We start from the raw sequence: 14,588 nt of genomic DNA, 5'->3' as shown, positions 1-14,588 counted from the left end.
TGTTGCTGTTTTATTACAGAATTTTAAATTATTCATCTCTGTTAAATAAGTACTTCATATCCTAAGAACATGCACACCAGCATGACAGAGTAACATGCACAGACTTTTGCTATGGGCCATGTTTTGGAYGGATTTATTCTCTGTGAGGTAGAAAATGGGCCACTTGATGCATCATAGGGGCACACCAGAGACCCAACAGCACAACTGGTGTTGGGSTCTGCTTATTCTGCATTGAAACCCTCCCTTCTAACGCATTTACTTCTTTCCTTTGTTCCAAAACGCAGCTGAGAGGCAGCTATGGCACCTTCCTTCCCCCTCCTGGAACCAAGGGGCTGCATGTCCAGGAAGACTCTGCTGGCAAGTCATCGTGGAAGATCATTGCTGTGGGCAATCGTTCTGCTTCTCCCAGGCCCRTGTAGGAGAGGACATTAACTGTGCTACACTTTGGTCTCCAGTAAGAAATATTCCTGCAAAAAATATTTATTCTGGTAAAAARATATTTAGCCATTACATACTTGGTATTTGAACACCCACAGATGCAACGTAGGTAAAATTCCCTTCCTAATTCCAGCTAGCACAATATTTACCTCGCTATTCTGGGCAAAGTACACACCAAGCGTTTAGTCTCTATGAGGTACAACATATGTGAAGAGAACAAACGAAACACCAGACATTTAACTCCCTAAAAGCATATTACACCGCAGCAAAATTACCCTAAATAAATGGGATTCAACAAGGCTCCCCAGCACTGCCGTTAACAGCCCAAGAGCAGCAGCCAGGCGCGAGCTGCGCGTGGAGTAYGGATCCATGCGGGGACACTGCAGGGTCTGTGCACACGGAGTCACCAGAGGGCTCACAAGCACGGAAACGTGGCGGCAGCAGCAGCCGCCGCGGGCTCTGAAAGCGCCCGGCACCCTGCAGCTCCCATGGGTGTCCATAGGCCTCTCCGGCTCTTGCGGAAGGAGCCGGCCGGCCGCCAGGCTCCCTGACGTTTGGTCCTCAGGGAATCACACAGGAGGGCAATGGTTTTTTGGATGGAGGCCAAGGCACCAACAGCTGTGTGACGTCTCTAGTTTCAGGCTGTGCTGAGCCACCCCGCTGCCCCTACTGCACTCGGGCTTGGCAGAAATCACTGACCACTGAGCGTGGATTTTGTTGGATTGCACCTACAGGAAACATACAAAATAGAACTAAAAGAAATAAGAGAGCTCATAAGCAGCAAATATACAGCATACTTTGCACAGTTTTACTGAAGGGATAATGCAAATGTCTCGTGTCAAACATTTAGCAGTGCCAGAAGTTACCAGTTATTCAGCCAAATGGACCCAGGTGTTACACACGACACTATCAGTGACTGACCAGAAATCAAYGTTAAAACACTGCAGTGCAGCGTGAGGATTCCTCAGTGAAAACATATAATTAAGACACTTCCWTCCAAAAGAGTGCAGTATAAATCTTTACTTTTTTCCTCAGTTCAAAACACCTCAGCACAGCAGAGAATTTGCTCTCTAGCCCCAGTTACAATATACACAGGCAATGGGGACACTTGCATTACATCCTGAAAATCCCAAATTCTGTCTTCTTAGTAGGTGCATTCAGCGCTGCGCTGAGACTGAGGCCCAAAACCAGTCTCGTGTCAGCCGGATCAATAATTCCATCATCCCACAACCTAGGGAAAAAATAACAATAATAGAGGGAAATTAATGTATATAGTTTACAGCAGGGAGGTTTTCAAGCACACCAAACTGACACCAGATCTACTAGAGCAGGAGGACTAAAGAGCTAAATTCTGCATCGAGCCCTGGGGTTAATTCCCCTTAACATCAATACAACAGTGTCATGTGTATCCTTTTACTGGTGCAATTTGCCTTCTAGAGCAAGGTATAAACTCTGAATAAAGGGATTATGCCAAATTGCAGATTTAAAATGAGAATGTTCACACTTGTTTTAGTATGAAGTTAGTATGAAAAGAGAACTTGGTTGTTGTTTAATATTTTTTAATCCACTGGAGAACAATTCCATTGTTGGAATGTTTTGGAAAAATGATGGAAAAAAATCCTTTTTGTTAAGGAATTRCCCTCTTTTATTAAGAATGCTGGAACTTTGGGACTAAGTCACATCATTACTTACGTGTCCGATACTCTTCCAGTTGTCCAATTAGAATGTTTCAAGCTTAAAAGCAATTCGTGCTTTWAAGAGTTAAGAGCAAATTTTTATATATTTCCAATGTAATTATTTCCAACGACGTATTTATTTCTTCTGAAGTCAGTTTCTAAACTATACAAGCTGATGCTCCCCCTAGTACAGCCCTGAAGGCAGTTAAATGAGGAGGGAATGTCTGAGCAAATACTAAATTCCCAAGTCCTCCAACTCATGATCACTTGCAAACAGCCTCTTTGATTACCCCAAAATTAAAGTCCTTTATATCTAAAGGAAAAGACAGATAAATCCTTCAGCTCTACCCTACTCAAAACAAAACCTCTATTAAAACTCCCAGCAGTCCACAAAACTGTTAGCACTGTGTATCTATTACCTGCCTGGCACTTATTAATACAGCAATATTTCCACAGGACACTGCACATGGCTACAACTCAAGCCTTGTTAACTCAGCACACACGCTAAGCAGGGTCTGCAAGAACATAAGCGCAGTATCTGTAGTTAGGACAGTGGGTCTCCTCCCTTGCCCCAGGCCTTTGTCTTTTTAGGACAGTAAAACCACTTGACTGCAAGAAGCATCACCAATAGAGCGACTTCTATTCTAAAGCACATTTAATCTCTCTGACCACTGCAGGCCTGCTCGATCTGCCACATTTGCAATGAACTTTGCTATTTATGAAAAACGCCAGAACTGAATGAAGTACCTCGTATTTTGTGAAAGTGTTTAACACATCTGTTAGCAGAGCCTGGGGAGCGCAGGGATAAACGGAATTAAAAAATAATCACCGTCCCACTGTGGTGCTCGCCCAGCTGCAATTTTACAGTGACTGCCACCCTAATAAACACTTTTCCAAACATGAAACACATTTTTGTGACAAACTTGTTTTCTGTAACCACAGTTAGTGAACTTTTACTGACGTCCATAAAGATCCGACACCGCGTAACAGAGGAGCTGCTTTCATACAGTCACCCCTGGCTCCTGCTTCTCTTTGTTTAAAGAAAACTACTTTCTCTGCTGGGATGTAACATCAATAATTAAACTATCTATTAAAACACCACTGCTAGAACATGAATCACATCTRCACTCATAAAACATTCATAACAGAGATGCTGTGAGTAAAAGAAATGCTCAGCCCCGCAAAGTTAAATGCTCATGCAATTTGTCATGATGTACACTGACTAAACTCCTCTTGGAAACCTGTAAGCAGATTAATAGAGCTCATTAAGAAGGGTGCAGCCTAACGCCTCCCGTTAATTAAGAATGCTCAGTACAAAAGGCTCTAATCAGGTAACTGATTGGAGTTCGATTAGAAAATGCAGCTATGGAGAGCAGCATCGACATCCTGTACATATAACAAGTTATAATTTGCAAGCAAAATTACATAGACAGAACAAATAAGAAAATTTGCTTTTATTTTATGATCATGAAATCATCTTGCTCCCCTTTCATTATTTCTGCTCAAAGCTTGATCCAAAGCTTTAGGAAGCCAACTGGAAGGGTCACAACAATCTCCATGGCCATTTGCAGCCTGATCCCTTTGCCAAGAGAATAGCGTGAGGAAGTTTCCAAACTGCCTATTCTTGAGAGGTAATAGGGAAAGCCGGGCACATCCCTCCCTGCCATCCTTTTCTCTTGGAATACCAAGCTGTTGGGCCAAGTTTGGTGCTGCCCTTCCGGGGGAGGACGCAGAAGCCAGTCGGCCAGAATTCCCTCTCAGCGCTGCGCCCTGATGCTTGGGAGCCAACTGTTAGCTGGGAGGCACTTGGGAGCGGAAAGGAAGGTTGCTTTGGTGCAAAGGAGGCAGGTTATGCTCTCTCCCTCAGCCACGGAGAGTGCTGGAAAATAAGGACCTGCTGATGGTGCCTCACACACGGGCTGGCTCCAGGGTACAGGTGGCTGAATCCCTCCGGCTAAGACTGCGGTGGGACCTCGTGCCACTGGGGCTGTTTCTCGTTGGCAGCTGCTTCCCAGTTTTCATTACTTCCATTACCCTACTTGAGCTTTTGAGCTCGGATCTCGTTTAGGACCTAGCAGCACATGAAGGCACAAGGCACGGGCATGACAGGAAGGCAGAAAATCAGGGCAGAGGCAGTGTCTACCAACAGGTCCACCTGTCTCTGCCAAGAGCGATTTGGACCGGGCAGACTGGGCCTGTGCAGATGAGAGGGAACATGCTTCTTTAATGAAGGACAGGCCACCTAACATATATGAAGTCGGACAAAAAAGACCCTATTTTCTCCTCTTACTGGCTTTTCTAGGACATTTACATTCTAGGATATTTACAGAGTCTCTCTGCTCCCACCTCTTCAGCCAATTTCTGTCTGCACCTACATCAAAATTTATTCCATTTCAAACACTTTTTATTCAGATTGTTTCCAGACTTCCCAGACTGCAGATAACTAAATCAAACCTCTTCTGTTTTTTTTTAACTTTAAGTGCAAAGCCTATACCCTTCATCTTTCTCCGCTTAGTTACACTGAAACTTGCAAAGTGCTGGCATTGCAGGAGTGAGAACAGTACAAAACTTACCCACAATATATAGAATATATATATGTAAATTGAGCAGAATATATAGAATTTGAAATCCATCAGACGACTTTTAAATCAGCAGCAGTTGGAATCAGCAGCAAACATCTCCCTGCTGTATCACTGCTCAGGGAACCTGCCTGCTGAATGGAGACCTCCTGCAATATCACAGACCAGCCACTGTTTTGGAGCCTGTTGCAATACACACCTGCACTTCAGGCAAAGCTCAACACCAAGATCTTGGCGTTAGCAATATGTTTTGTGCTTACAACCAAGTTCTGGAGGAGTCATTTAYAGGATACCTTGCACTGGAATAATAAGGGTTTCCTTCCTCCTCAAACCTCCTAATGATGGGTTCCTTCAATGCTGCTTCATCTGCCTCAGAAAACTGTAATAAAACACAGGAATAAACAGGGTAAGAAATACTTTAYGACTTTCTTCTACAATGAAAGCAGAGCTTTATATAACAGCACCAAAAAAGGAGAAACTGCCTAAACTTCTCTCCACAGTTTTCCTCTTTTTTACCTACAATTATTAAGCTAATATATTTGATGGTGGAATTAAAATACCACTTTTCAAAACTGGGGGGAAGATGGGAATAAAAATATATAGGAAAAAAAGTATTTATTCATCTATCTGCTGATGGTAAGATGAGTTCTTATTAACAGAGTATAAGAATGAATGATGATTAACATCTGAAAAACAACTGAAGTCACTTTATTCATTAAACACTCTTCTGACCTTCCTTTGGCAAAACTTTTAATAAATCAAGTCTGTGCCATTCTCCTGTTGGGTTGTTCCACAATATAGAGCGTAATTCAGACAGCTTCCAAGCCTCTAACCCATGTCATKGACACTAGCTACAATTACTCTTCCTCAAACTAGTTGCTGGGCATCACCCTGTCAAACACTGAGATCTGAGAAAATGACACAGAGATGAGTATGGTTCTATCCACAGAAAGGCCAAGCAGAGTGGAATAAAGAACCATAGCAATGACATGTACATACTGCTTCATTACTCTGATCACTACTCATGATAAATTAATCAATTTTAATACATCACATTAAAATTACATGCCYAAGGCAGCAACACAAATATAAATCATAAAATTTTAAAAACACAGCAGAAAGCAGCATACAGAGAAACTGGAAACTAAACAAAATACCACTAATTAAATTAAAATGGAGAAGCGAGTAAAAATATCTCCCCAGACTCTACAGGTTTCTGCTATTGTGAGCTTCATAATTCTCATGCACTGAATAATGTGAGGTTCAGCTTTCCCTAAAGCTGCCTGCTTCCAAGGTAATTGGAAAGACACTGTTCCCGCATATTCCTCCTTATACTCCCACACAGCGAGGATCCCTGGCTGCTCATCTTGAGCAGGACTATGAAGCTGGTGCACAAAATACAACAAGATGGGCACAGGAAAATATTTCTGTAAGTGAGGACAAAGTACGTCACGAACAATCTTCACATTTAGGTGTAAACAAGAACATTTGATGAATGCGTCACATTTTTCAGGGCAATAAGGCAACGTTAAGAGAACCTCAGCCCATGGTGTCTCACTCTGCAACATTTTTTCGTGGCTCCTGTGAACACCTCCACTGAAAGAGCAAGTGATAATGACAGCCCTGCAAATAAAGGCAGAAAGATGTACCTGTTTTCCTTCTCTTGCTTTCTGGTCCTTAGCTATCGTAGCTAGAACAGCTGCGGCTTGTTCCCCTCCCATCACAGATATGCGAGCGTTTGGCCACATGTAAAGAAATCTTGGACTGATTAAACATGAAAATAAAACCTCAGTTAATTTCCTGGTAAAGAATTTACACTCACTCAGCTAAAAATGCACTTTCATTAACGAGAATTTTGAGTTTTACTGACTTTTAATGAATGCAAATTCGTGTACTCTAATGTTTGCAACATTCTGAAAAAGCCYGTTTCCTACCTCTATAATCAAGCATCTTAAAAATTTATTTCCCTCTTTCTTACTCCACTTCATCTTACACATCCCCAAGAATCCTTTTCTTAAAACARATATCAGCAACAACAACTTTAACAGCATCAGTGGTCTTGAAAAGATCAAAAACACTGATGTGAGTSATAGCCAAAGGGTCAAAAAAAGAAATCCCTAGAGGTTTTGCAAACATTACTCATAAAATTAAACTTATTAAAAGGAATGAGGGTTTTGTTTTTCATATATGCAGGTCATCTTCACATGAGTCAGGGCCCAGGACTACCCTTGCTGCCCATTGTTTGCTTAGGACTGTAAAATATTTCCCCTACAATGGGAGAAAAGCTGGACATTTACATGTCAGGAGAACTCCTCTGTCACCTGGCTCATTACGAGCCCAGCAATCTCCACAGGATTCTATTGCTCTTATTTACTTAGGACAGTATTCACTGAGAATTGCTGGTTTCTCAAATAGAAAAAATGAAAAAGTTAAAATAATGGGATTTTAAAGTTGTGTGACAGTCACAACTGATTGATTTCCTATCAGTCAGGAATCATCAGTCACAGGAATCATCAGTCACAAACTGACAATTTCCTATCATAACTCTAAGCAAAACTTACCTGTATGCTCTTCCACACATCCCAAAGTTTCCAGCACCATAGGATCCACCAATAATTACTGTTATTTTGGGTACACTGGCACACGCTACTGCAGCCACCAACTTGGCACCATCTTTTGCTATCCCTCCAGCTTCATATTCCCTACCAACCATGAAACCTAGTGCATTAAAAGACAAAGAAAGACAAGACTCAGTAAYTAATGCTACTAGTAGAGCACATCTAAAAGAAAACCCAGAAAGCAGAACAAACCATAGGTAACTGCAGACAGGCTGTTGCCAGGCAGGTCAGAGATGCAGACAGATGAAGCACAAAGATGTTGCCTCAGTGTTAGAGCTTCAACTGCAAAGAGCATGGCCCACAACAAAGCAAACCTTTGCAACACTGAGTTTACTCACCTGTAATATTCTGCAAAAACACAAGGGGAATATTTCTGTGACAACACAACTGGATAAAATGTGCACCCTGGGAAAAAAAAGAATAAGTTACTGACTGTTGTAGTAGTGAAGCTATTACTAACACCAGCTGTAGTGGTAGTCTGCTTCCCCTGAAGTCCATGGGAGTATCTGTATCGTAAAAAAATGGACTRCTGCTCCAGCCAGTCAGTCTACAAAACATTCATTCCCTCTAAAGGAAGCTAGGAGATGCCCMAAGTGTGCAAGTTCAAAGGTAAATCAGAATTAATATCCTTGGGAAGTATTATTGCTGATAGCAGAAAGCTTGACTGCTTTTACTTAGCCAATATGCATTTAAACCACACACAGTTTCACAGTGCAGCGTTTGACATGGTGTTTTATAAGGCAAGGCCAGGGAAACCATATAGCCTCAGAACAGACAGGTAATACTGTCCCTCTTAGCCCTCTTCCATCTTTTCCAGGAATAGACATTTTTTTTCTGGCAAAGGACAACAGATTCCAAGCCTCTGTTTCAGCTAGAAATAATCTAAACCAGTAAAGTTTCAAGCTGCAACTTGGTAACTGTTTCTACAGACTTTGGGGTTAATTAAAAGCAAGGGCACATGATGCTTGTGTGCTGGGAAAGCCACCAACAGCAGCCTATGGATGCTGGTGTTTGGCACTGCAGGAAAACAGACCAAACCGAGGACTGAGACAAAACCTTGAAGCAAAGTTGTCCTGAGAATCTGCTCCAGAAACTGGGAAAGTTTTGCACCATTCCTGCTTTTGTTGGCTTTTCTTCTGCACTTAAATAAACTGGGTCCAAGTCATGCTCTGCAAAACTCCCCGCAGTGACTCAGCCCCTGCGTAGCTGCCCATTGCTGCCTCATCCCACCTAGTTCCTCCACATTTTTAATGTTAAAAATGTTTTCAAGATTCCAAGACTCGAACCTTTCTACTGAAGAGTTGAAGGTTTAGGATGCAAACAAGGCATCCCATGAACCTACAGAACTGAACAAAAACTGGCCAGATAAAGAATTTATTAGCCAGTTGCACGTGGGTAAAAACAGTGAAGTTGTGCAAAAATACAGACCATCTACTAAACCAGCAAAGAAGTGAGATGAGGCTATACAGTCATTATCAAGGATATTTAGAATCTCTATTCTCTTTACTGTATTCTATTGCACCTCATTACACAGGAAAAACAATATACGTTTCCTACACTAAAAAGGTAACATGAAAATGCAAAGAACAAGTTAAATATCTTCAACTGAAAGATGTACTCTTGTAATGCTGAATCTATTCTCTAGCAATAACCTAGAAATAAACCTAGCAAAATAGACCTGAAGCTGCTACTTGAAATTCTGCCATTTATATAAGTAAAACTTATGCAACTTACTTTGCCATTTGATAAATATAAAATATTTTCACTCAGTCTCTCATCTATTTATACCTTACTGGTAATAAATAAATAAATAAATAAATAAATAAATAAATAAATAAATAAATAAATAAATAAAAGATACAGTATGCAGCACAGCAACTGCAAAAGCTCTCATTTCTTCACAGTACCAAAACTTAGGAAAAGCAAACAATAAAGAGAAAAGATAATGCAGCCTGAGCCAATTTAAAAAAAAAAAAAAAAGCTTCAAAAGGATAGTGATTATCATGAGAAAAGTACAGTATTTCTGCCATTACAAAAAAAAAATGCAAAAAGAGCAAGTGAAACGTTTTAAAAAATAGAGAAATTGTTAGATAACTACTCTTGAAGAAATGAAGTTCTAGGTCAAGGTGTCTCTTCACTTATTTAACAAGTGGTACTTGTCTATCTCCTCTTACAGTACCAATACAGCAAAAAAGGGCAAAAAAGGAGAGCAAAGAAATTGAGATTCCTTCCTTTTTTCCAGTGATGAGAAGGAAAAAAAAAAAAGTAAAATAAACACTAACCATCAGAGAAACCCTGGAAATATAACAAGCRCAATGGGATAGTGGGTTATCTTCAATAAACAGTGTTCCTTGTGCTCAAAGTTCAAAATACTTATCAGTATACGAAACTCAACTGTGTGAATTATTTTAATAAACTATAAATCCATTAAAAATTGCTTCCTTTCTCCAAACCTCTCCAAATAGCCTCTTTTTTAAATATAATTTTTCAACTTTCCTTTCCTCTCCATTTGTTTCAGGATCTGGYCAAAAGGAAACCAACATATATCATTACTATTAAAGAACAAAATAAATCAATTGGCCATCAATCTTGAAAAAAATGTAAACATTTGTATCTAAACAATACAGAACAAGGCAAGTAACCCCTGTGCTGTGCACAGAAAACTAAGGCACTCCTCAAGCCCTGAGCTTAAACTGCAGAACACAACTTTTTACAATTACAACCAAGGGGGCCTTGGTTCTACAAAAATCTACAAAACAGCTATTTCAGTTCACAGATTTTAGGAGAATGAGAAGAAAATATGTGCCTATTTTATTCAATAGTCTAATCCAGGAACTGCTGAGGCAAAGTGAAAATTAAATCTGTGAACTGATTATTATAACTCAAGCTGGAAGTTACTGGAAAAACAATGATGTGAAGTACCGTAGAAGTTAAAAATCCAAACTATTTTGTTTATAAGCAATCAGCATGGACTTTGTTTTAATAGCTCCAATTTTCAGGATGGAGTATTTCAACTGTGTTGCCATTCAACTATTCTTTTTGCAACTATGTTTTCCTGTGGACCTACACATAACAGAAACATTTACAGAACTGTTTTTAAACCCATCAACTGTTTCTTTATCAAGCTATTGCTTATCCACTTGAGGACTTCACAACAGGTCCACATTCATGTTTTAAAGCAGTTCCTCATTTTAAATGCTACTTCAAGAGCAAATGCTCCACAAAAGCATTCATTTCTGGACTGCAAAGCAGCTAATAATCTATTTAAGTACCTTCTTTGCTGACTCCGAGAAGAGAACACCATTGTTTCCAATAATTCCCACTGGATAACCAAATATTCTTGCAAATCCTGTAGAAAGGTAAAAGAGTGTGTAATTTTTCAGGTATATTTATTTTACTATAATATACAGATAACACTTCCCCTTGAAAAAAAAAATTGATCTTCTTTCGAAGAAAAACTTCATTATTAAGAATGCCGAGGGGTGAACAAAACAAAATCAAGCAGTTGGGGCTTGATTATATGCAGAATTATTTTAATATTTTTAAATACCTGTGACTAAAGTATCCCCATATAAGGCTTTGAATTCATCAAATTTACTTCCATCCACAATTCTAGCAATGACCTTCAGGAAAAAAAAACACACACAAACAAAAGCAGAAAAAAATCAAATGAGACCCTACTTCTTTATAGTTTCTAATTATGCTAATATAATAATGCTAATATCCAACTTAACATAAACACTGCCCATTTAGGGGAATCAGTCCCCTACAGGAATAACCTGGATGGCTGTGTCAAAGCCCATGCACTTTAAAAGGTGTGATTAATCTACCTGCTAATGAAAAAAAGAAAGGGATTTTAAGACATAGAATATTGTGAAGCAATAGCTACAAAGTTAGTAGTGTACATAGTTGTACACTATGAAAGTTCTTCCGATTAGTTCAATCTCAACAAAAACAGTACCTCTGGGTATATCAACCATTAATCAATAGACCCAAATTTATACAGACAACATATATTGAGGCATGAGTCACCTTCTTTGAGATAAATATATTTTCAGCTTTGCTTAAGGTTTTGACATACCAAAAAAAAGAAAAAAAAAAAAAAAAAAAAGAAGATCTGTCCTAAGGTTTTTCTGAGACACAGAGAAACATTTTCAATAAATATACTGATGATATTTCAAAGAACATAAATCCAAGCAATGAAAAATTTCCTGGTGAATCCCACTATCTTCTAATAAGATATCTCAGGGATGCCATAAACCAGACACTTTCTAGAGTAACAATGTAGCTGGAAGTGAAATAAAGGCCGTGATCTGTGCAGGGGACTGGGGAGGATATGGTCTCTGATGGTACTGAGGCACATAATTACTACAAAATCTGCAGCAGAACACAACAGTCTCCTCATGGGGTTTGGGAGAGCACTGAAATGTTTAGTATATTCCTATCTCCATAAATCTTTAAATATTTTTAATTGATAAAATTAGCAGAAAAAGAAAGCTGTGGTATCATTTAGCATTCAAATAACTGAGAAGGCCTGACCAATGTAAAAGCTCATTGGTTCCTGGCAGGTTTCTTTGACTATTATCAAAACCTTTTATTTCTTATTCTTCTTAAAAGTGTAACCAAAAAGCATGATATTTTAAACATCAAATTGTAAAGCATCTATTAGATAATACCATCCAGAATATTTTAAAAGATTTTACATCTAAATATTCATAATGGGCCCAGAATGGGATTCCTGCCAGTGATGACATAGACAGTGATCTCAGTTTCTCTGGCAAGAAAATGGAGCGTTTCTGTATATGTGCCTGTGTATCTTATGTTTGCACTCGTACCTCTCTGACATCAAAGTTTCTTTTTAGATTGTCACCAACTATTCCATATATTTCATCAGCAGGAAATAAAGGCTCTTCTGATGGTTCTACAGTCACCTGTGTACAAAAATTGCAATTTAACACAACAATTTATGCAACAAGGGAATTATTAGTCTACATAATGATTAAATAAGGTAAAGATGCAAATTAATTYGGTAACTACCACCCTTCAGCAACACAACACTTCTGGTTTGCTGCTCTCATTCTGCATAAAGATCAAGTTTGAATCAAAGGACAGTAACGCCCTCTAACATAATATCCTCAGCTGCATTCCACYTCTGCATTTATTTCTACCTGCACTTTGACAACTTTTATCCTGTTAACAAAAATTTAGCATGTACTTCGTTTGCTCATTTTCATTCTATCCCTATTACAGTGATTTGAAAAGTCAGTCAAGATTTTTGCCATGCCACTAAATGCAATATCTTGCTTTCCTTCAGCTGTTGAGCTTTATTCCTCAATTCATCCTTTCTCATCTCCCCTCAGAATAAGCCAAGGCAATTCTTCCACTGTACACTTATTATTCATCTTGTTTTCTAATAGAAAATTTTAAATCATCAGCATACTTTAGACACCTGAGCTACCAAAATCAAGTCAGTGGGAATGACCACTTGGACTTAGAAGTAAAGACAAGACCTTGCAAGACTTGGTTCATTCTAAAGTGTGCTTCTGAGGTATGGCTGTGATCATACTGCTTGCTTTACTCTCTCCCCTAGTCTCAGTGCATTTATTAGTCATAACCACACCAGCAATATGAAAGTTGAACCTTTGGATTCATTTCTAAGGTGTTTAAAATCAGAGACCAAAAAAGAATTGCATAAACCAGAAAAAACAGAGAGCATTCTTAATTTAAAAGGAGTACGTTCAGAAAAAYGTTCCAGACACTTACATCCACTTTCTTTTGTCGATTTAAATTTCTTACAGCTTTTCTAGCTAGATGAAGCGCATGACTGTCATCCAAAGCATAATGATCTGTTACACCAGACTTTCTGTACACAAAAAATAAAGATTAATATAAAGATTTAAAAACAATAGACAAAAGTGAAAATTAAGAGTTTTTAAAAGACAAGACTTTATTTAAAAAAGATGCTATAAAACAGCTATGTTGTTATAAAATTAGTCTAAAAACAAACACACATCTGAATTTTTCTTTTAAACAATTCACTCAGATTAGCAGAAATAAAACAAAACAGGAACTCTAGCAAATGAAAAATCAAAATGACAACATAAAAACTGCCAAGCATTGTTCAAACAGAAGTTAATTCTAAAATTATAAAGAAAAATATGTTTACCACACTATGATGGACTGCCCTGAAAAATAATTCTTTAGTCACTTCAGCAAATTAAAGAAGAAATGATACATTTTTTCTACAGTAACATGTRACTTTGTTTAATACCACTTGTTAAACTAAAAAGCATGTAGAGGTCTTTATTTGATAAGAAATACTCTCTTAGAAAAATAATAGACTCTCTGATTTCACCTGTAGTTAAGTTCCAACTGACAGTAAGAAAAATACAACCTGCAAAAATCTATTATGTTTCTGAAAATATATTATTCTAATAACCATCAGTGTTAAACAGTACAGAAATGTCCTCTGTACAGCCCATGCTACTGCATGACAATAGGCAGGCACTTAAGTAGCTTAAAGAAATGAAAGAAAAGTAAGATCCTAATTCAGGTAGGAAACTAACAGCATCGTAACAACAAAATGATTCACCAGTGCCGAATTTTGATACAAAAAATCTTTAAGTCCAAATAAAATCTAAGTACTGGAAAACTTTTGGCCTGGAGGAAAAGAACTATGAACCTGCAGTGAAGATCAGCTCCTCCAAGGTCCTCTGCTGATACCTCTTCACCTGTTGCTGCTTTTACCTACAACACAGACAGAGAGACAAGGGTTAGAATTGGCTCTTGTCTTGCATTAATACTTATACAGGCTTAGCAATAGGAAAGTTCTTTGCAAAATGTTTCTTCTTTAGYCACACTTCCCCAGTTACTCTCCCTCATAGYATCTAATATGTAGAATCACAGAATCTTTCTTTCAAAACATGTTTAGATAACTGTCTTCATATCTTTATTATCTACTATTTATATGTAGTTTTTTTCTTCAAGAATATTTTCTATTTACTGCTATGATTGCATGGTTGTGTAATGTGTGTCTGTAYACCTACACAACCTCAGTATTTATAAACATGCATTTTAACAAAAAAAATGGGTTTAATCTGTAAACTRATTACTGTCATAAAAACGTATGTTCCTTTTTCTTTAAAAAAAGGCAATTCATGCACGATACTCCTCTGCCTTGTTTCAAACAAAAAAAMCTCAATATAAACTTAGCATTCTTCTAAGTCTGCTCTGCCTCCTCTACACAGATTCTTCTTTCACTAATTGTAACTTTCTTA

General features: G+C 38.4%; 1 protein-coding gene across 2 annotated transcripts in view; it reads right to left on the bottom strand.

The window, feature by feature from the left end:
* Positions 1-464: 464 nt before the first annotated feature.
* Positions 465-14,588, bottom strand: part of MCCC2 (methylcrotonoyl-CoA carboxylase 2) — a 29,790-nt gene continuing 15,666 nt past the window's right edge. For both annotated transcript variants that reach the window (XM_026036150.1, XM_026036160.1), the window contains exons 8-17: positions 13,994-14,058; positions 13,075-13,174; positions 12,147-12,242; positions 10,862-10,934; positions 10,584-10,660; positions 7,650-7,716; positions 7,255-7,411; positions 6,343-6,457; positions 4,987-5,072; positions 465-1,669 (exon numbers count right to left, since the gene is read on the bottom strand). In XM_026036150.1, coding sequence (XP_025891935.1) covers positions 1,552-1,669; positions 4,987-5,072; positions 6,343-6,457; positions 7,255-7,411; positions 7,650-7,716; positions 10,584-10,660; positions 10,862-10,934; positions 12,147-12,242; positions 13,075-13,174; positions 13,994-14,058 — 954 coding nt within the window. In that variant the 3' untranslated portion in view covers positions 465-1,551. The remainder of the gene's footprint in view (positions 1,670-4,986; positions 5,073-6,342; positions 6,458-7,254; positions 7,412-7,649; positions 7,717-10,583; positions 10,661-10,861; positions 10,935-12,146; positions 12,243-13,074; positions 13,175-13,993; positions 14,059-14,588) is intronic.

This window comes from Nothoprocta perdicaria, unplaced genomic scaffold, assembly GCF_003342845.1.
Source record: "Nothoprocta perdicaria isolate Ctin4 unplaced genomic scaffold, notPer1 scaffold_1, whole genome shotgun sequence".
Lineage (NCBI taxonomy): Eukaryota > Metazoa > Chordata > Aves > Tinamiformes > Tinamidae > Nothoprocta > Nothoprocta perdicaria.
The sequence above is the reverse complement of the archived record's forward strand: the minus strand, read 5'-3'. Positions and strand labels throughout refer to the sequence as shown.